Here is a 20035-nt window from a genome sequence, read left to right as displayed (position 1 = left end):
GGGTCCCGGGGCCGCCCGGCCGAGCAGTGCCGGGGGGGACCCGGGGGGGTCCCGGGGCTCTCCCCGGGCGGTGCCGCCGGGATGGGGGGCGCGGGGACCGCTCGGTGCTGCGGGGCTGGGCAGCGCCGCCCCGGCCCGGCTTTGGGGCCCATTCCGGCCAATTTGGGGCAATTTTCTTTTCTCCCCGAGCACATCGGGGGGGTCGCACAGAGGGGGGGGGGTCACGGCGAGGGGGGGTGGCAGCAGGGGGGTCCTTCGTAGGCACGGAGGCACCGCCGCGCCCCGACCCCGCGGGGCGGCCGGGTCCCCTGGGGGGCGCAGGGGGGCCCTGTCCCGGTGCCCCCCCCTCGGAGGGCGGCCCGGGGTGGGGGGGGGGGCCCCGCTCTCGGCCCCTCGCTGCCCCCCCCCCGCAACACCCCAAAGGAATGAGGTCACGTGAAGGCGGGGCGGGGCCTGGCGGCGGCTGGAGGAGGGAAAAAAATAAAAAAAAAAAAAAAGGAGGAAAAAAAATAAAAAAAAAAAAAAAGGAGGAGGAAGGGAGGGAAAGAGGGGAAAAAAAAAAAAAAAAAAAAAGAGCGAGAGAAAAAAAAGGGCCCCGGCCGCAGCGCCGAGCCGAGCCGCGCCGCGCCGCGCCGAGCCCAGCCCGGGGGAGCGGAGGGGCGGCCGCCGTGCCGCCGCCGCCACCAGGTAGGGACGGGGCCCCGGGCCCCCCCCCCGCCGGGCCCCGCCGCCCCCCCCGCGCCGCCGCTCCCCCCCCCCCCGCGCCCTTTTCTCTGCGCGTTCAAGATGGCCGATGGCCGCCTCCCCCCGCTTTGTGCCGCCGCCGGACCGGGGGGGCGACCACCCCACCCCGGTGCACCCCCCCCCCACCTCCGGGTACCGGCGGGGGGCGGCGGAGCCCTGACAGCCCCCGGCCGGCGGCGGAGCGGGGCCCCCCCCCCGGGGCGGGCTGTCAGCCGGCCCCGAGCACAAAGGGCTGCGGGGCACCGGGGGTTCCCCGCGGCCGCCCCCTCCCCGGGCCCCAAACGGCCCCCCCCGGGCCCCGAGCAGCGGAGCGGGGGCCGCCCGGGGGGCTGCAGCCTGGGGGCGGCGGGGAGCGCGTGCCCGTGCCCGGGGGTGTCCCGGCCGCGGTCCGGGGGCTGTGCCCGTGCGCGCCCCCGCGTGTCCGTGCCCCCCCCGCCCGGCTCGGCCGCGCTGTTCCGCCCCGCGGTGGCGCCGGGGGCTGCCCCGTGCCGGTGTCACCCCCCCCCCCCCCCCGCGGCCGGGCCGGGACACCGGGAGGGGCGGGGGGGCCGCGGGGGCGCGCTCCGGTGCGCGGGGCTCCGCCGCCGCCGTGCGAGCGAGGGCAGCGCCGGGAGGGCCGGGCGGCGCCGGGGGGGGGGCCCGCGGGCAGGGGGCGGCCGGGCGGCTCCAAGTTACCGCTGACTTTGAAACGCCCTTCCCCGCGCGGGTCCGGCCCGCGGGGATTTCGGGGAGGGGGGCGCCGTGCCCGGCCACCGCCCACGGAGACAAAAGACCCCCGGGAGCCGGGACCGGGGGGGGGCGCGATCCCGGGGCGGGCGGCGGGACCCGCTCCGACAGCCCCCGACCGGGGCGGCACCGGGCAGGGGGCCGGGGGGGGGGGGGCCGGGGCTTTGTTCGCCCCCGCGGCAGGAAATCGCGGCTGTTATCACCGGGGTTTATTAGAACCGGTTTGCGCCGGTGGCTCAGGCTCCCCCCCCCCCTCCCGGGGAGACCCGGGCCGCCATTGGCGGCTGCGAGTACCAAAAGCATCGAAACCCACCCAAAACGCAGCCCTGGGCAGCTGCGCTCCCCCCCCGGCCCCCTGGCGTTCCCCTGGCTGGGGGGGAGCGGGGCGCCGGCGGCCCCCCCTCACCTGGGGCTGCAGGGGTCGAGGGCACCTGCCCGGGGGCAGCCGGGGGCAGGGCACCCGCGTGTCCCCTGGGGGTGGCACCCGGTGTCCCCTGGGGGTGCCCAGCGCCGACCCCCGGGGCTGGGGCTGCCCAACGGCCCCGGTGCCCCCAGCCCCTGTCCTGCCAGCACCCCCTGGGGCTCCGCTTGGCCCCGTGCTGGGGCAGCTGCAGTGTCCTTGTGGTCCCCGTCACTGCAGCGTCCCCATCCCCGCAGCGTCCCCATCCCTGTCCCCGCGGCGTCCCCGTGCACCTGCCTCCGGGGACCCTGTGCAGGAACCCAGCCTGGAGCGCGAGGAGAGGGCGGCACGCGAGGCGGCTTCCCCGGGACACGCGCCTGACACGGCCGCGGCCTTGCACGCACAGCCCCGAGCACCCCCTGCACACGCAGCCCCCTCCGTGCCCCATTTGCTCCCTGGGCACGGGGTTTGCCCCAAAACGCATCCCCACGCGGCAGCGGTTGTGGGGCTGGCGGGTTGCCCCGGCGGTTTTCGGGGTGTCGGGGTTGGGGTGCTTGCGAGGGGCCTGGCTCGCTGTCGGGCGGCACCGCTGCAAGCCCAGCTTTGCACGGGGGGGGGGCACAGGTGTGTGTGCATGTGCCTCCACCTGCGTGCACGTGGGGCTGCGCGTGGCCCCGCGGTGCGTGCGCACGGCCCCGTGTGCGTACCCGGGGGGGGCCGCGCGCCGCACCGCCGGCACACCCTCGCGCTGCCACCGCTCTGCCCACGCTCATTGACACAAGCCCGGGGCTTGTTCTCCCCTCTCCCCGGCTCAGCCGGCTGTAATAACGTTCTGGCTCCTCTCCAAGTATTGGGGTTGCCGTAGAAACGGGAAAACTGCCGCGATTTCGGGGCCCGGCTCCGCCGTCTCCCATCGTAGGGTCCGGAGCGGGCAGGGGAGCGGGCAGGCAGCGACTCCCCGCGCCCCCCCATGCTGGTGGGGGGACAGTGCCTGCACCCCGCGGCCCCGTGTGCACACTCGGCCTTGCACGCTTGGCTTTACACACCCGGCCTTGCACACTTGGCCTTGCACACCCAGCCCTGCCCAGGTGCCCGCGTGCGCTCCTGGCCGCGGGCAAGAGGCCAGCCCCAGCCCCTGGAGTTCCTATAGAAACCGCGAGGCGGTGGCTGGAAATGCCTTCCCCAGCGAGCACAACAAAAATACACTCGTGCGTGCGAGCGTGTGCGTGTGCACGTGTGTGTCTACGTGTGCACAGCCCGGGGAGCTACAGGCGGGGCTGGCTGCCCCGGGGGATTTGTCCCCGTGCGGTGGCGCGGCGGGGACCCGCTCGGGGACCCGCTCGGGGACCGGGAGATGCGAAGTCACAGCCGAGGGAGCCGGGTGGGGGCTGCGCGGGGCTGTGCGTGGGTGCTGCTGCTGCACCCCAGGGCTGCGGGGTGCGGGACTGGGGCAGCCCCAGCGCCCCCCGGGGCTGGATTTGCCCCTCAGAGGCAGAAGCGGGTCCTGCGGGTCCCGGCCTGGCACCAAGCAGCTGTTTTGGGTATTTCCCTCCAGGGAGGATCCGCCGCGGCGCTGCTCCAAGATGCACAGGACCACCAGGATAAAGATCACCGAGCTCAACCCCCACCTGATGTGCGCCTTGTGCGGCGGCTACTTCATAGACGCCACCACCATCGTGGAGTGCCTGCACTCCTGTGAGTGTCCCAGCGCCTGGCCCCGCCGCACCCATGGGTGCCCCGGCCCGGCCGTGCCCAAGCCGCAGCGGGGCCGTGGCAGGGGGGCAGCAGGGTCCTGCCCCGGGTCAGTTGGGGGCGTGGGGCTGGCGGGGGGGTTCCCCCCCCCCAGTTTGCTCAGGTCGCCTCTCTCCCTGCAGTCTGCAAAACCTGCATCGTCCGCTACCTGGAGACCAACAAGTACTGCCCCATGTGTGATGTCCAGGTGCACAAAACCAGGCCCCTCCTCAGCATCAGGTGAGCAGGGGGGGCTCCGAGCCTGGCATGGAGGGGACGTGGCCGGGGGTGTCCCCCCCCAGGGGGGGCTGGCCGGGTGCCTGCAGGGGTTGCCCCGCACCATCCCCGTGCACCGCAGACCGCAGCCGTCCGACCTGCAGCCCTGCTGTGACCTGCGGCCACCCGTGCGTTGCAGCTCCCGGTGCTGCGCCCCGTGGGGACGGCGCCGTGGCCCTGGGGGGTGCCGGGGGGGGCTGGCGGCGGCGCAGGTGAAGCCGTGCCCGTGGCACAGGGGCTTCGCGCCAGCCCGCGCCTGGCTGGGGACGCGGACACGTCCCATCGGGGCGGAATTGGCTCTGCAGGTGGTTGGCATAGAAACCGTGAAAGGCTGCAATACATCACTGGGCGCTTTTTTTTTTCTCTCCCTCCTCCTCCTTTTTTTTTTTTTAGCCTCTTCCATGTAAATCCGTTTCTGTAGTAACACTTTTTCCGCTTTATGGTTTGTGTGTTTTTTTTTTTTTCCTGGTTCACTATGAAATATTTACACTCCAGCTCCCGCGGCTCCCTCGCTGAAGCCTCCCAGCCTGTGCGCAGAGGGGATCACGGCACAGCGGCCGTGGCAGCCCCAAGTCCGGCCATTGAGGGTCCCCTTTGTACCGCACTTGCCCCCTACCACCCTTGCTTGGGCGATTTGGGGCCGAGGGGCGAATCGCAGCACTGACGGGTGCTGGGCGCGATGCTGCGCGTGCCCGGGGTGCTGCCCGCCTGTGCCCCCCGGTGCGGCCACGCCGGGCTGGATGGGGTTGACTCACGCAGCAGCAGCGGCCGGCTGGTAATTAAGCTGCCAATCAAGTGGCAGAGGTTGCTTTTTCATTAGCTTGCTGTAAATTATAAAGCAAATTCTCTGGGTATGTATTATAAATAAAATCACAGCGGGGCCTCGTGAACCAGAGTGACATCACCAAGGAATTAGGGATGAAAGACGTGGTTAGGCTAAAAATAATATATGAATAGCTGCTACGGTCATTTGTTTTCCTTTAAAATAAAGGCCTTATTATTAAAGTGGAAATAATTGCAGATGTAATTTACTTTTCACCATTCCCACTGCTCTTGCTTTGTTTGTGAGATTTTTTTTTTTCAGCTTTTAAAGTCTGCCAAACGCCCTGCCTGCAGCGAGAGCCCAAGGCCTTGCGCAAAGCCCCGGCCCTGGGTCTGTGCTGAGGACGGGACCTGAGCTCCCCCTGCTCGAGTGCTTCTGGAGATCTTACCCGGAGGTGCTCGGATTTTAGTGAATAAACGTCACTTTGGTTTACACCAGCTCGCATTTGGCTCTGTCCTGCGATCTGTACGGCAGGGGGAATGCAAAGCCTTGGCCGTGAGCTGCATCTGAGCCCAACGATAAAACGAGATGCAAATTAAAACTTGCAGAAGCATTTGCTGATCTTAGAATTTTTTTGCAAGCTCTTGGTGTGTTTTTTGTAATAGTTTTGACTACTGAAACGGATCCTGGCCCCAAAATCATGCTGTCATCATCCTCGGCAATTACAAGGATTTTTGAGATGGTTTTCTTTCTTTTTCCAGGGTTAACCCTTTGTGGGGGTGCAGGGGGAGCTGGGCTTGCCTAGTTCCAGGCCCACAGCTGCTCCTGCAAGGCAGGGTTGAGCCGTCGCTGTAGGACGGGCTCCGGACTTTGTTTGCGGGTTTTCATGGAGGGAGAGGGGAGAGATGTCCCAACCCAGCTGATTCTTCTCTCTTTTTTCCTTTTCTTTTTCCCCCCCAGGTCAGACAAAACCCTCCAGGATATCGTGTACAAACTGGTCCCGGGGCTTTTCAAAGGTACAGGCATGGATGATTATAACTGAGAGAGAAAGAACGGGTTTGGGGTTGTTTTTCAATCCCTCCCACCCCTCGGGGAGCCTGGTCCCCCGGGCTGCACGCCGCCTGCGCGCGCCGTTCCCCGGTGACAGTGACGGCAGGGGAAGGAGCGGTGGGTCCGGGGGTCTGCGCCCCCCCCGCTCCTCTCCCCCTGCCTCTCTCTGCCCCGTGGTGGGTCTTCCCCCACCTTCCTCCTCCCTTCTCTTGCAGACGAGATGAAGAGGCGGCGTGACTTCTACGCAGCCTACCCCATGGCCGAGGGTGAGTGGCAGCCCGGGGGGCGCCCCCGGCCCCGCTCAGCCCCCAGCCGCGGCTCAGCCTCCCCCTCCTCCTGCCCCCCAGTTCCCAACGGCTCCAACGAGGATCGCGGGGAAGTCTCCGAGCAGGACAAGGGGAACCTGGCGGACGACGAGATCGTCAGCCTGTCCATAGAGTTTTACGAAGGAACGAGGTACCGCTCCCGGCTGCTGCTGGGCTCCTGCCTGGGCTGGGGCTTGTCTTTGGGACTGGGGGGGCAGCCAGCACCCCCTGCCCCACACCCTGTCCCACAGCACCCATGGGTGCTGTGGCCGTGGGCTCTCCACCCGCCGGGCAGGCAGGGAGGGCACCCACAAGGTTCGTCCCAGGCGGCGGAGCCCGAGGCTGCGGCATCCCCGGCACCAGGGGCGGCCTCCGAGGATGTGGTGGTGATGGGAGCAGTGGTTCCGAGGGAGGGGGGATCGTGGTGGCCTGGGCAGGGACACCGATGTGGTTTTGGGGCGCTGTATGGGAAATGCAGCAGCGTGTGCGTGGGCATGGCCGGGGGGGGCAAAGCCAAGAGCCTGGCTGCAGCTCCCAAGGTGTTTCCCCTCGTAGCCCCACCACGGACCGCTCTTCTGAGGGGTTGCGTTTTTTCCTCTCCTCTGCCTTTTTCTTTCTCCTGCAACTTTGTCCTGTGTTTGTTTTCGTGCCCCCCCCCAGGGAGGAGAAGAAAGGGACCATCGAGAACGGGGACCTGGAGAAGGAAAAGGTGAGTGCGTGGGGCCAAGGCACGGGGAGCTCCGTGCGCGGCCACGTCGGGATGGTGGGGGGGCAGGGGGACACCCCCAGGCCGTCTGCTGACAGGGCTGGGAGCTGCCCCCTGCCTTGGGTGGGCTCTCAGCGACACCTCTCCCCCCGGTCCCCCCCTTGCTGTGTCCCCAGAAGAACGGGGTGCGATTCCTGCGCTGTCCCGCCGCGATGACGGTCATGCACCTGGCCAAGTTCCTCCGCAACAAGATGGATGTTCCCAGCAAGTACAAGGTGAGCGCGACCCCCCCACGGGGTGTGCGGGTTTGGGGGGGTGGGGGGGGGCGTCCCGTGTTGCATCCCCTGCTGGCAGCGTGCCCAGCTCCGCCTGTTCCCAAATACCACGGCTCTGCTTCAGGAAGCCCAGGGTTTGCATTGCTGGCAGGTGAGTGCTGGGGCAGGATCCGTCCCTTCTGGCCCATTTTCATGCAGCCTGAGGGGCCAGCGCTTTGCACGTAAACTGGGAATTTGCTCTGGCTGCTGGCAAGGACGGTGCTGGGAGCCCCAGGAGCCCCCAGTCAGCAAAACCCCAGTGTCCCCTTAGTGGCTCTGATGCTGTCCTCTGTGCCAGGTGGAAGTCCTCTACGAAGATGAACCCCTGAGGGAGTATTACACCCTGATGGACATCGCCTACATCTACCCCTGGAGGAGGGTAAGCGGAGCCGCCTCCGTCCCCGCTGCGGGCTGCAGCTGCCAGGGCTTCTCTTGGAGAAGAGCTTGGAAAAGAGCTCCTTTAGGTGAAGGCAAACGGCGTTGGAAAACTTAAAAAATGGAAAACCTAACAATTGGAAAACCTAACAACTGGAAAACCTAGCAATTGGAAAACTTCAAAATGGAAAACTTAAACAACTGAGCATCTACAGAAATTAACTCCCCAGATGCCTCCCTGCCTTAGGGAGCTGTTTGCTTCAGGGCCGGTTTTCTGGAGGCCAGCTCCCACCTGCAGTGGTGGGGCTGCTGGGGGGGGGCCGTGGGTGCTTTCCTGCCCCTCTCCCCAGGGCAGTGCGGGAGGGCGTGGGGCGCTGTGGGTGCGGGGTGCCATCCGTCTGCCCCTCTCCCTCCTGCAGAACGGGCCCCTGCCGCTGAAATACCGCGTCCAGCCCGCCTGCAAGCGGCTCAAGCTGTCCCAGCCGGCCACCTCCGAGTGCACCAACACCAGCGGCGCCTCCGAGTGCGAGTCGGTCAGCGACAAAGCCCACAGCCCCGCCACGCTGCCCGCCACCTCGTCCTCCCTGCCCAGCCCCGGCACGCCGTCCCACGGCTCGCCCAGCTCCAACGCCACCGCCGGCAGCGGCCCCGGCCCCGCGCTCAACGGCACCTCGAACTGCCACCCGCTGCCCCCGGCCGCCAGCCGGTGCCGCAAAACGACTGTCAATGGCAGCACGGCCTCCGCCTTGACCTAAAAAGGGGAAAAAAAACAAAACAAAACAAAAGAGGGACGCCTGGCTGGGTTTTATATATCTATATATATTATATATATACATATATAAATATATATGTGTACATAGGGAGAAAAAAAATTATACATACTTATTTTCTATTGATTGACCAGATTAATTTAAAATGCAAATAAGACACATAAATGTGGTTGAATATTTTTAAATGTTTTTTTTTTTTTTTTTTTTTTTTTTAAATTTTAACTTATGGAAGCTGCATGCCGGAGCTGGGAGCCACGCAGGCGCTGCCGCCCGCCCTGCTCATTCTCTCTAACGCTTTTCCCTCTCCTCCCCACCCCTCTCCCCTCGTGCCCGCTCGGAGAGAGACGGGGCGGTGAGCAGGGCCTGCCGGACGCACAGGTAAGGGCTAAGCACAGGTAAGGGCCAAGCACAGAAGCCAAAAACTGCCCCCGCTGCCTCGGCCCCGCTCTCGGGCTCGGCGCGGGCTTTGCCGGTGCGATGCGGTGCGGCTCCGCTGGGCTCTGGCAGCGGAGGGGGAGCTGCTCCGTGTCCGCGTGCCCCCAGCCCCGCTGTGTCCTTTTTTTTTTTGCTTTTCAGTGGGTTTTCTTTTTGCACCAGGCTCGATAACGTGGTGCCCACAGCCAGCTGGTACCGATGTCCGTTTGCTGGCACCGAGCATCCCTTGCTGGTGTTGCCCACCCTGCTTTGCCTTGCCACGCACGTTTCTGTTTCTTTTGTGCTTTCCCTGTGTGGTCTCTGGACGTTGTTTCAGGCTCTGATCTAGCAAAGCCTTACACAGACGCCTCCCTTTCTGCACAGTAAGTAGTTTCTTTTTTTATTCCTAGCTAAAAAAAAACTACACTTGTGCCCTGATGGTGAAGGGCCAGCCATACCGGGGGGGAGTAGGAGCACAAGCCCCAGTGAATATTGGATTTTTCCTTGCCAAGGGAGCTGCCACCTCCCTGGGTGCGCCTGTGGCCGGGCAGCTGCGTGGTGGGGGCAGCACCCAGCCAGGGGGACGCGGGGCCAGGAGCCGCCCGCACCCACGGGACCCCCGTGCCACTGGCCCCCTGGCAAACGTCCACAGCTTCGCCACATTTCAGAGCTTTTTCCCCCCTCTGTCCTTCCCACCCTTTCCTCCTGTCCCCACATTGGATTTTAAAATAAAAAATAAAAAATGACTACAGTGCCTTTAGCCAGGAGGCTTCGGTGAGGGGAAGCGTGGGAAGGCGCTGCTGTTTCGGGCAGGAGCTGCGCAGCACCGGCACCGCCGGCCGCCCGCGCGCTCTGGGGAGGGGACCAACTTCACAGTCACAAAAAAAAAAAGCACAGGAGCCCCAGGGAGCGCAGACCCTGGGGGTTTATCTCCTCCCCTCGCTGGGGAGGGGGGGACGAGTGACAAAAACCAAGCAAGTGCCTGCAGCGCCCGGACAGCAGCCGGCAGCGGCGCGGTGAGAACCAAAGGAAAGCGGCACGGGAATTGTATGGACAGCCCGACTCCAAAGGTCAGGACACGTGGGATGTTACTGTTGTGTTCTGTTCTTGTTTTTTTTTTAAGTACCGCACCCCCATCACGGACTTGGAGGCACCTTTGCTATAGCACAGCCCCGGGCTCCCCGCCTGCGGGTGCTGGGGATGGGCCCCGGTTGTTTCTCGTCTCTTCCCCGTCCCCGGCTGGGGCTCAAAGCGTGTTGGGGGCTCCGTTTGTCTCGGTTTTGACACCCCTTTTCTCCTTGTAAATAGACTAAAATGGACTGAGGGAGGCAGCTGCAGTGCCTCGGTCTGGGGTTTGTGTGGGGCTCGGGGGGGGGGTTGTTTTGTTTCGTTTTTTCCTATATGGTACAAACCAAACTGCTCTGTATGTTTGCATCCTGTACGGCGTTTTAATGTCCTGTAACATATTCTGATATCCACGTATCGTTATTGGTTACACATTTGTATAACGACGGCTTTGTACATGGAATAAATGCTGCAGATTGCCATTCACCCGGCTGCGCCTGAGGTGCCCGGCTCCCGGGGGGGTGCCCGGCTCCCTCGGGGGCACCCCCGCCTTGAACCCCCCAGCTCCCCCCCACTCCGCCGGTCCCGGTCCCGGGGGGGTTTCGTTTCCCAGCCTCCGTGGCCCCGGCGGGGCCGAGCTTCCGCGGCGGGGCCGTGCTCAGGGCCGGGGGCCGGGGGGGGCCGCCTGCTGCCGGTGCTCCCGGTGGCTGCCGTCGCAGTAGGGGGGGCTGCGGGTGCGTTTGCAGGCGCACAGCGGGGCCGCCCCGTCCGCCTCGGCCGTGAAGCGCAGCGGGGAGACGCCGGGGGCCGCCGTCCGGTGCGAGCCGTCGCAGAAGGGCTGCGGGGGACAAGGGGGAGGCGCGGTGGCGGCGGGGTTTGGGGGGGGGGGCGCTGCCGCCCCCGCCCCGAGCGGCCCCGAGGGACCCCGCGTCCCGCCCCCCCCTCCAGCTCCCCGCTGCCGCGTCCCCGCGCTGTGTATGGGGGGGTTGGGGGGGTCGGGGGGGGGGATCGAGGGGAACTGGGGGGGGATCGGGGGGGTGGCGGGGGCTCCCTCCCCCAGCCCCGGGCCCGACCTGCGTCTTGCTGTGCCCGCAGGAGCACCACGCGTATTTCTTCCCCGCCTTCAGCTCCACCACCAACGGCTGCGGGGGGGCGGAGGAGGGGGCAGAGGAGAGCGCGGGGCCGCGCAGAGCCCCCGGAGGGGCCCGATCCCGGCCCGCCCGCAGCGCGGCCGCCCCCAGCCGCAGCATGGCCCCAGCGCCCCCCCCCCGGCACCCCCCGGCCGGCTCCGCCTCGCCCCGCCCCGCCGGAAGAGACCGGGGGGGGGGGGGCAGGGGGAGGGACACTGGGGGGGGGGCCCGGCCCTCGCCGCCCTGAGTTCCCCCCCCCTCCTTTCCTTTCTTGTTTTTTTTTATTTCTTTTTTTTTTTTAGCGTTTAATTACTGGGAAAGCAGCTCTGCTGGCAGCCGCCGTGATTGAGCCCCCGCAGATGGCCGCTCGCCGCGGGGGGGGGGCGCGATCACGGCCGGACCCGGGGGCTGCTGCTGCCCCCCCCCCCCCCCCCGGGGCACCCACCACCCTCACTTCGGGGCTGCGGGCTTGCAGGAGGGAGCTGCAAGGGGGGGGGGAGCGTGTGCGGGCAGGGGGGGGGATAAATGGGGGCAAGGGGCTTCAGCTGTGCCCGGTCGCAGCCCCGAGCACAGCACCGGAGGTCTCCCCAGCAGAGCCCTGCCCTTGCAGCAGCTGCAGCTCCACAGCAAGGCCCCGGCCCTGGTGCAGGCAGCGGCGGGCCGGGAGGGGATTTTCTGTACCGAGGGTTCTCACGGAAAACCCCCGGAGCTAAAGCAAAGGCTCCGCCTGCCCTCACTGCTCCTTGCACAGCTGCGGGTACCCTGACGGCCGTGGAGAACCACAGCTGGAGCTGGGCTCCGTCCATTAGGCGCTGTTAGAAGGACCAGAAGGGCAGCAGCTGTGCTAGCACGCTTACAAGCTCTTTGGCTGCCTCTGCTCTCCCGTCCCAAGCAGCTTCCCTGCAGGGCTGGAGCCATACGGACACCCAGGAGCCTGCGCTTGGCCCCGTGGGTCCTGCAGAGCCAGCGTCCCTTCTCCAGGCAGATCAAAGCGTGGGAGAGCTGGCTCCTGAGCAAATTCCTCCTCCCTGTGCCACTGCTTCTCCACCTGGAAATGGGTGAGGAGGGGACACCTCTGAGCCGCGGTTTCAGACCTGCTGCTGCAAGTTACCGTTGAGATCGTTGCTACCTCCCCCCTGGCCGTGAAGGTGACATCCGCAGCCTCCACAACTCCACGAGCACAGGAGAGGCACCAGGGACGCATTCAGCTCCCTGCCTCAAGGCTTTTTTGATCACAGGCACTTGATTATTTTTACTTATGTGGGTTTAAGAAACCGCACAGCGCAGCATATACCAAGGGCAACAGTAAATAAGAGAGCGGCGTGAGCTGCCAGCTCTGAAACGTGCCGGACTGGCTGGGCTGGGAGAGAGCCCTTGGACAAACTGCTTGGGGCACAGCGGTGCCTGCTCAGCCCCATCGGGCCGGAATTGGACGGACGATGCAGGCGTCCTTAAGTGCAAACATAAAACAGAGCAATGCCCTTATCACCTTCTGGATGGGCGACGTGCACTGGAGAGAGGAGTGCAAACAAACCCGGCTTTAACTTGAAAGGCTTTAGGAGCAGCCGGCGTTGCTGCTCTGTGCAGCTGGCCCCTGACGCAGCCGTGGCTGCGCTCCCCTTCGGAGAGGAGAGGGAGGTTTAGGCCAACTGATGGACTTGTGCTGAGCAGAGGAGCCCCCCCAGCACATGTCCCTTTCTCCAGGCCTCTGCAGCAGGAGAGCATCTGCATCCCGAGCCAACCCTCCGGTCACGCGAAACAACTGCAGCCTGTTCTGAGCTCCCGAGGGACCCACTCCACCACCGCAGCGGACCGCGTCCCCGCTTGCTTCAGGCGTGTCGGTCACCTCTCACCCTGCCAACTGGCCTGAACATTTCACCCCAAAGAGTATGATATCAGCTGCTTGGTATGTCCCCCCTGGAGTCCTCTAGTGAGCACACGAGAAGACCTCGTCTATGTCTATGTTGTCTTTGGTAGGGAGCCAAGGGGCTCGAGCCATCTGCATCCATGCGCTCTGCAGGGACAGAGCCGGAGTCTGAACCAGCCCCAGCCAGCCAGGGCAGCGGGCTTGCGGCTACAGCACGCCTGCCAGTGTGGAAGCAGAGAGAAAAATGAGGCTCTGTGGCGTCCAGGACCAAGACAGCCCCCGCGTGTACACGAGCTACGTCTCGTGACGCTGGTGAGTGGCTGGGAGAGACCAGCGGCGGAGCCTGTAGGAGCTAAGCGCTGTAGAAGAGAGGGGCTCTGCATGGGATTGCTTGGACAGATACATTTCATGCACCTGCTGTAGCTATATTTCTCCCGTTATCCTGGTCCAAGAAGATGCCACGACCTGCTTGTCTGTCACAAAACCAGGGAACAAAGCTCAGTGCCATCCTTTCTTGCCTCTCCAGCCCCCCTCCTTGCACAACAGGGACAGAAATGCTACCGAGAGCTAAGCAGTGGAAAGAGCAGAACCATGCCAGGAATAAACCAACCCAACTCTGCAGAAATAGTCAGCTTCTTTGTGTTTCAGGGCTCCAAGAAACACAGCAGAACTGGATCCGGGCCCCTGGTGCTCCACGAGCAGCCCCCGCGCCTCCCTCCCAGCCTGTGCCCTGGCACCGAGCGCCCGCACGCAGCCTGCCAGCTCCGCAGCGGGTTTCCTCCCGCGCTGGGCTCCTCTCCCACCACTTCCACACCAAAGGACCGAAGCAGAAGCGCCGCGTTTCCTTCCAGCCTGAGAAACCAGAGGACAAGTTCCTGAGCTGGCACAAGCTGCTCAACGCCCTCAGCAACCGCTTACATCAGCGGGGACCTGCTCCAGGCCCAGCGATTCTGGGCACCGAGAGGAGGCTTTGCAGCTACCGGCCACAGCAGAGAGCAACCGAGTCCTCAGATGCGGGCACCAAACCTCCTTTTCCCTCCACGTAACTAAACATTTCCTACAGCTGAACGTTTCCTACAACAACCCAGAGCCTTCGACGAGCCAACTCCGCAAGCCCAGGCTTTGTGTGGCAAACTCTGCCTCCCCTGGACAACCCCTTGAACGAGCAAAACCACCCTTAAGTGAAAAAGTCAATGCCAGTGTCTCTGGTTGCCCCCACACCCCCTGAGCAGGGACACAAACAGGTTGCGGAGGCGAGGCCCGAGGAGCCAGCTGGAGAGCTTTCAAGGTCAGCGGGGTTTTTTCAGGGGCTGCTCTGCCGATTAGCACAGGCTGCGGCCGCTCCGCCGGGGAGACCGGGCACCGCTCGGCCTCTCCCTCCTCTCCTGGCAGGGTCAAGGTTACGACAACAACGCCAGGGCTCGGCTGCCTCCTCTGTGCCAACAGGAGAAATTACAGACGCTCTCCCCTCTCCCTGGTCTCCTTCGCTCACGAGGTGCAAAGCCAGCAGAGAGGCTGAAACCCTGCCCGTGCACCTCAGCCCCACGGACAGCACAGCACCTAGGTGGGGGGGTTCATCACCCAGACCTTATTCTCTTTTCAATGCCAAAACCCTAACTGCATTAAAAAGTCTTTGATGTTAATATTAATATTATTTATTATAATAAAGAACAGTCAAGCAGCGTGAAAAAAATATATCTTAGCTACATTACCTTAAATTGCCAAAAATATACACATTTTTCTCTTTTATTTAATAAAAAACAAATCAAAACAAAGAAGACACATGCAACATACTAAATGAGACATTAGCATCAAAACGGGTAAAGAAACGTACCCCAGTGCAACTGAAACACAGATAATCTTTAGCTTTTATTTCTCTTTCCCCTGCTCCTCCTTTCCAGATGCGGGTGCTCGGCGGCGGCCCTCCGGCAGCGACCCTCCTGCTCCCCTCAGGCTGCCAAAGGCACCTTTGGCCCTGGGGCAGGTCGAGGCGATTTGACGAGGAGGAGCACGCTTCAAAGGGACCGGGCGCCTTTGGAAGAGGTCGGAGAAATGTGTAAGTGCTATCCGAACGCCTCTTCCCCCGCTCGTCAGCTCCAGCCTCGTCCCAGCCCGTCCCGGAGAGCGGCTTCGCGCTCCAACCAGCGCCACAAGCGAACGCGGGGACGTGCCCAGCAGGAGCAGGGAACCAGGACCGCAGCGTAGCTCAGCCCAGCCTGCTTTTAGCAGAGATCCTGTCTACGAACACAGTCCTCGAATTCAGTCCTCGATTTCCAACCTCTTCCGCCGGGTGGGCTCCCCGGGTGTCTTCCCAGCAGCAGCGCGGGGCCCGTACGGCGCGTTTCAGCCCCGACTGCGCGCTCACCTCCATCGTGTACCTCCCGCCGACCCCCTGCCACCTTTCTGCTGTCGCCCAGGGATCTGGGCACCATCCCACTGATCTGAACAAGGTTTTCGTTTGTCCCAGGAGTCAACTTGCTCTGGGGACAGCCGTTAACCAGCCTCCCCTCCTCCATCCCCTCTGCTCCCGCTCCCAGCTCGTTAATTCCAGGGCGTGAAATGTGGTTAAATTTTGGAACGGTTTGACCAGGTCTGGCCACGACGTCGGGTCCGGGTGGTTACCGAGCAGTCTGAAGGCTGTGCTGCTGGTAAGCATGACAGCACAACAGGTGGCAACTCGAACTTGGGATCTTACAGAAAAAAAAAAAGGGGGAAAAAAAAAAAAGGAAAAAAAAAAGGAAAAAAAAAAGAGAAAAAAAGAAATAGAACAACTCCAACCCAGACAAACCCAGCTGGGCAAGCAGCTGGCTGGCAGCTATCACATCTGCAGATTTAACAGCCACTGCTGTACCCCTACCCTCCTGGCCGTCATCCCGCTGACCCAGACCCGCACTCATCAGCGGGCCCAGCTGCTCCCGAGTCCCACGGACCTGATGCACAGAGGTCGGCAGGTCCGGCCCCCACCTGCGTGCAGCCGTCACACACAGACGGGGCACGTCAGGGCTGAATTTAGCACGGCAGCCTCGGAAATGGCTGTGGCACCGATGCTCACAGAGGAGTGGGGGCACAGCACGGCTGTTTCGGGGGGGGGGGGGAACAAAAAAAAAAGTGCAAGCACACGACTGTGCCAGAGGAAACTTCAGGGACGGGGAGCCAAGATTAGAGTCAAACCATTTGGAACTGAAAGATCCCGTTCACATTTTGTAAGGACCGGGCTGACGGACGGGGGCACGGCTCAGCGCGCGACGGCTGGGGACAGGGGGTGTCAGCAGGAGCCACGCTTCAGCTGCTCCTCGCTAGGCTGCAGAGACCAGGAGGGAGGGAAGGAGACTTTTTTTTCCTGTATTTTCACTTTTAGCTGCCATCTGCATCTTTCCAATAGCTTCTTAACCTTGTTAAAACATTAGCTTTTCTGTATTAAAAAAAAAATTATATATATATAATATATATATTTCTGAGCAGACAGCAGTGTTCTACCCAGTTCACAGAACTAGAGGCTGAGATCAAAAAGGTTCTTCCTCTTGTTTTAGCCTTATCCAACCATTGTGGTGATAATCCTCCAAAGATAACAAAACAGAAAAAGGATGAAAGATTTAGCAGACGAGTTTTGCCTATCACAAGCTTTCCTAGTGCTATCAGCACAGCCCCACTGCTGACAAATTTGAATAGTGCAAACCAGTTAGGGGCAGTGGGAATGTGCTGAAAAATATTTGTTAAGGTCTGACAGTTATTATTATTATTATTATTTTTTAAGACCCTCAGAGTTTCTGTTTGCTGGAGTCTTCACGCCTGCCCCCCACCCACCAGAGCTCTGCATTTAGCCAGGGGATGAGGCAAAGGGGCACGCGTACGTTTGACGTAGATGTTCCCCTTCCCTCAGGGCTGCCCCACCTGTCCTTCAATCAATCCATCGCATCCCCGCTCAGAGGAAGCCGGTGCCTTTGCCGAGGTTCCAGGCTGCAAGACGGAGTTAAGGTCAAGAGGTGGAAAACAACGAAGGGTCCGGTGTCCTAGCTTGGGAGGTTGTCCCATTGCTTGGAGATCCCTTTTCTCAAGTGCCCAAGACCAGTGGAAGAACGTTGGTAGTTTTTTTTTTGTTTTGTTTTTTGTTTTTTTTTGCCAGACTGGAATGATTTGTGGTGGGTAAGAACGAACAGGTACCAGATCTGGGACTGTCTTTTCCACACACACACACACATTTCTATCGCCCAGCTTAGCCTAGGAAACAAGTGCCAGGTTCAAACGCACCTTCTGAAGTTGGCTACGATATGGGTAATACTGGCTACGGCCCCTTTTCGCAAGCTGAAATTTTAGGCTTTGGAAATCTTGGAAGTAGAGTGAAAGACGGCATGAGGAGCAGGAGTGTGCTTTTCACGTGAAACGTACAGCACCGACCCAACAGCAGCTTGTGAGCAGACGTGGCAATGTCCTTTAAAGAAGCTGGTGGCTTTCACCTCCCCAAGCACCAATCCTTCTCCATCGCTCCACCACTCGTGTCTTTTCAGGCTGGGTATGGATCCAGCTGGCGTGCAGGGGCATTGTACGATGGCTACAGAGACAACGGCATCCGAAGAGCCCAGCAGATGAGAAGCAGTTGAGAAACCTCAGCTGCGGGGCTTCTTCTCAGCCTCCCCATCCGGGAGGAGCAGACCACGCAGGCACTGCCACCACATCCCACTTCCCCAGCCGTGGCTCCGAGGGCACTGCCAGATTCCTCTGCACTGTGCAGAAAAAGAGCCCTCAGCAGAGGGGCCTCCCTCCACCAAGGTCTTGGCCAAGGACGCTCGATGGTCTCTAGTGCCTCGGCCTGGGGGCTACACACACGTAAACACACGCTTGCACTCCCGGCAGGGAGGAGACCGGCAGGCATCTGGCGTTAGCTCTCCTCCACTCTGCGTGGAAACGCAGCTTCACTTTGAGCATGTGTGGCACAGACCAGCGCGGCAGGCTGCCCCCCGCCTTCGCTCCTCCCGATGCCAGGGCTTGGTCAGAGACGTACTGTCTTCCAAAGCACCTCTTGGCATTGCCCAGCGGCAGGAAATGCTTCTTGGAAGCCTTGTGCTCATTGCTCTAACAGTACCAAAGTTGCTGACTGTGGAAAGCCACATTCCCCTGGCTGAGAGGAGTTGGCTGCTGGTTTGTTCGGGGTGAGGGGGGAGCTTAGCCCTTGTCCTGGGTAAGAGGAGCTCCCTTTTCATTCATGCTCTTTAAAAAACAAACAGAAAAAGAGACGCAGAGGAGACAGGTATCAGTACTGGACAGGCAGCGACACGAGGGGGCAGAAGCAGATAGCTCTGCTGTGCTGCTGACCTGGCCCTGCTCACCGCGACCTCTCAGGCTCCACCGAGATCATCGGAGACACGGGAGCCCCAGGCTTCCCCTCTGCCCGGTTCAGGCTGAACAGGCCCCTCGACCCTGGCCTTTGGCTCCTAAGTGTCTCCAACCAGGACTGGACCTTCTGGGTACAGGCACAGGCCAGGGGAGGATGGAGGACAGGCAAAAGTACCACACCATCAGTCCCTAGACGCTGGTGTTCCAGGACAAGGGTGCTTTACAGAGAGGCTGTAGACCTCTCCGCACCTCCACAACCTCTCCTCTCAGGTGCAAGATTCCTTCTAAACCCTGGGTTTCAACATGCAGTCACCTTTACATCTCATCGCGAGGCCCTAATAGGGCCAGCACTGCAAGGGGCACGCTGCCCGTCCAAGTCCTAGGGTCAACGGAGACAAATCTACGGCCTGCCTCTGCCTCGCTTCTGCAGCAGGTCTGGCGTGTGTCTGTGCCCGTGTGCACACAAGGAAGGGCACCCCGGGAGCTCTGTGCCTACCTGACCCTGCCTGGGCCTTACAGAAGTCCATGGAGGTCGGATCAGGACGTGACACGGGCTAGTCGGGGATGGAGCAAAGCCAGTGGAGGATCCTGGCTCTGTTGCCTAAGCGGTGCCCTTGTTCCCCCGTTAACTGCAGCGCAGACTGCCTCTCCCTGGGTCTGCACAGCGCCTAGCACCACGAGCTCACTGGGGTTAGGGTAGTGCTAGCAGCATACGCACCGTTCCTTTTGGGGTGTTGCCATCGGCCTGCAGGTTGAGAAACGGGTTAGTCTGTGCTGTGAGGACAGGTGGGATGCCTGTCCCCGAAGCCATGAGGCTGTTCCCAGGAGCGCTGAGTGGCGGGGTGGCCTGCGGAGCCAGGAGGGCATTGCTAGGGTTGAGCTGCTGGGGGGAGAGGGAGGCCATGAGGGAGCTGCTGCTGGGGGGCGCCTGGGGGGCCGAGGTCATCAGGGCGCTGGTGCTGGAGTGCAGGAGGGGGGCGGAGGTGGCCGCCAGGAGGCTGCTCATGGACAGCTGGGACGAGCTCGTCATCTGCAGCCGCTGCAGCTCCCTCTTCTGCTGGATTTGCTGCATCATCTGGAACACCAGGGCCTGCTGCTCCTGCGGGGAAGGGCGAGAAGAGCCGTCAAGGGAGGGACAAAGGGCTCAGGAAAAGGTGACACCTAAGCCAGAGGAGCCAGAGCAGCACGCTCCGCCCCAGGCACTGCAACTGGCAGCGCACAGAAAGTCCCCTTCCTCATCTACCCATAGGTAGAGAGGGGAACAGGCTGTGAAGTTCATTAACAGCCTGTGCTTCTGCCCTGCCCAGCCCCACCGTTTCCTGAAGCGTGGGATTAGCTGACCCTCACTAAGACACCTGCAGGCACACCGATCTGCTCAGCCCTTCCCAAACAACTGATCCATGGATTTTAAATCTGGGGTATGCACTGACCTGGATTTCTGTGCTGGCTGCTATTATTTTTTTCCCCCCAGTCTGTACTGCAGGTGAGCAGGACTCGGGGGACGAGGGCCACGGCTCACCTGCGCCCAGAGGGACGCCCTCGAATCCCACCAAACTGCAGAAATCACTATAGCAACCATCGACCAGTGCTGCAGGCTGAGGGCTGACATTGTTTCCATACCCATAGGGATGCAGCTGATGACACGGTGACATCAGCCGCTGAAAAGAGAAGCCTTTTGAAATTTGCTTTTCCTCGGTTATAAATAGCCTGACCCAGAAACCTATCCAAAACACTGGGCCGCGTCCAAGGGAGATATAAATGTGCACAGCTTCATTGACGGTGTTAGCACTGCCATGCAGCTCCACCGCAGGGGAGGGACAGCGCTGAGGTTTCTGCAGGGTGAGTGAATGCGGCTCTCAGGGGCTTGTTTACCCTCCGTCCGTGCAGCCTTTCCCACGGCAGCCTGGGGCGGGGCTGCCTGATCCTTTTTCTGACCCCAAAGTCCTCGGCCACCTCTCGTTCTCTCTGCCAATGTGCCCAGGCACACTCACCTGCCTCAGGGCTAAGTAATCTGGTGCTTATCTCGTTCTAAACTCGAGCAGTGTCCTCAAGCAAGTTCCTTCTCTCC

The 20035-nt window shown here is 62.1% G+C and overlaps 3 protein-coding genes across 9 annotated transcripts in view; 1 reads left to right on the top strand and 2 right to left on the bottom strand.

The window, feature by feature from the left end:
* Positions 1–538: 538 nt before the first annotated feature.
* Positions 539–15729, top strand: PCGF2 (polycomb group ring finger 2). Of its 6 annotated transcripts, none has more exons than XR_013941546.1 (11): positions 539–687; positions 3426–3565; positions 3745–3841; positions 5601–5656; positions 5906–5956; positions 6038–6146; positions 6656–6704; positions 6881–6976; positions 7314–7394; positions 7810–8957; positions 9087–10125. XR_013941546.1 is itself a non-coding variant. In XM_080565167.1 (10 exons), the coding sequence occupies exons 2-10, from the start codon at positions 3454–3456 to the stop codon at positions 8143–8145; spliced, it is 990 nt and encodes a 329-aa protein (XP_080421293.1). In that variant the 5' UTR covers positions 541–687; positions 3426–3453; the 3' UTR covers positions 8146–10125. The 6 variants fall into 6 exon arrangements, 3 of the variants coding, with proteins under 3 accessions (XP_080421293.1, XP_080421292.1, XP_080421294.1); XR_013941547.1 differs by having other exon boundaries at positions 541–687; positions 6878–6976; XM_080565167.1 differs by having other exon boundaries at positions 541–687; positions 6878–6976; positions 7810–10125.
* Positions 10006–10948, bottom strand: CISD3 (CDGSH iron sulfur domain 3). Its single transcript, XM_080565172.1, has 2 exons — positions 10713–10948; positions 10006–10477 (listed from the first exon to the last, which is right to left on the bottom strand). The coding sequence occupies exons 1-2, from the start codon at positions 10887–10889 to the stop codon at positions 10298–10300; spliced, it is 357 nt and encodes a 118-aa protein (XP_080421298.1). The 5' UTR covers positions 10890–10948; the 3' UTR covers positions 10006–10297.
* Positions 14278–20035, bottom strand: part of MLLT6 (MLLT6, PHD finger containing) — a 45382-nt gene continuing 39624 nt past the window's right edge. For both annotated transcript variants that reach the window (XM_080565148.1, XM_080565149.1), the window contains exons 19-20: positions 18686–19066; positions 14278–17841 (exon numbers count right to left, since the gene is read on the bottom strand). In XM_080565148.1, the coding sequence (XP_080421274.1) occupies positions 17797–17841; positions 18686–19066 (426 nt within the window). In that variant the 3' untranslated portion in view covers positions 14278–17796. The remainder of the gene's footprint in view (positions 17842–18685; positions 19067–20035) is intronic.

The sequence above is a fragment of the Anser brachyrhynchus genome (assembly GCF_964034855.1).
Source record: "Anser brachyrhynchus genome assembly, chromosome: 22".
NCBI classification, from domain to species: Eukaryota; Metazoa; Chordata; class Aves; order Anseriformes; family Anatidae; genus Anser; species Anser brachyrhynchus.
This window is presented reverse-complemented; position numbering and strand designations above follow the sequence as displayed.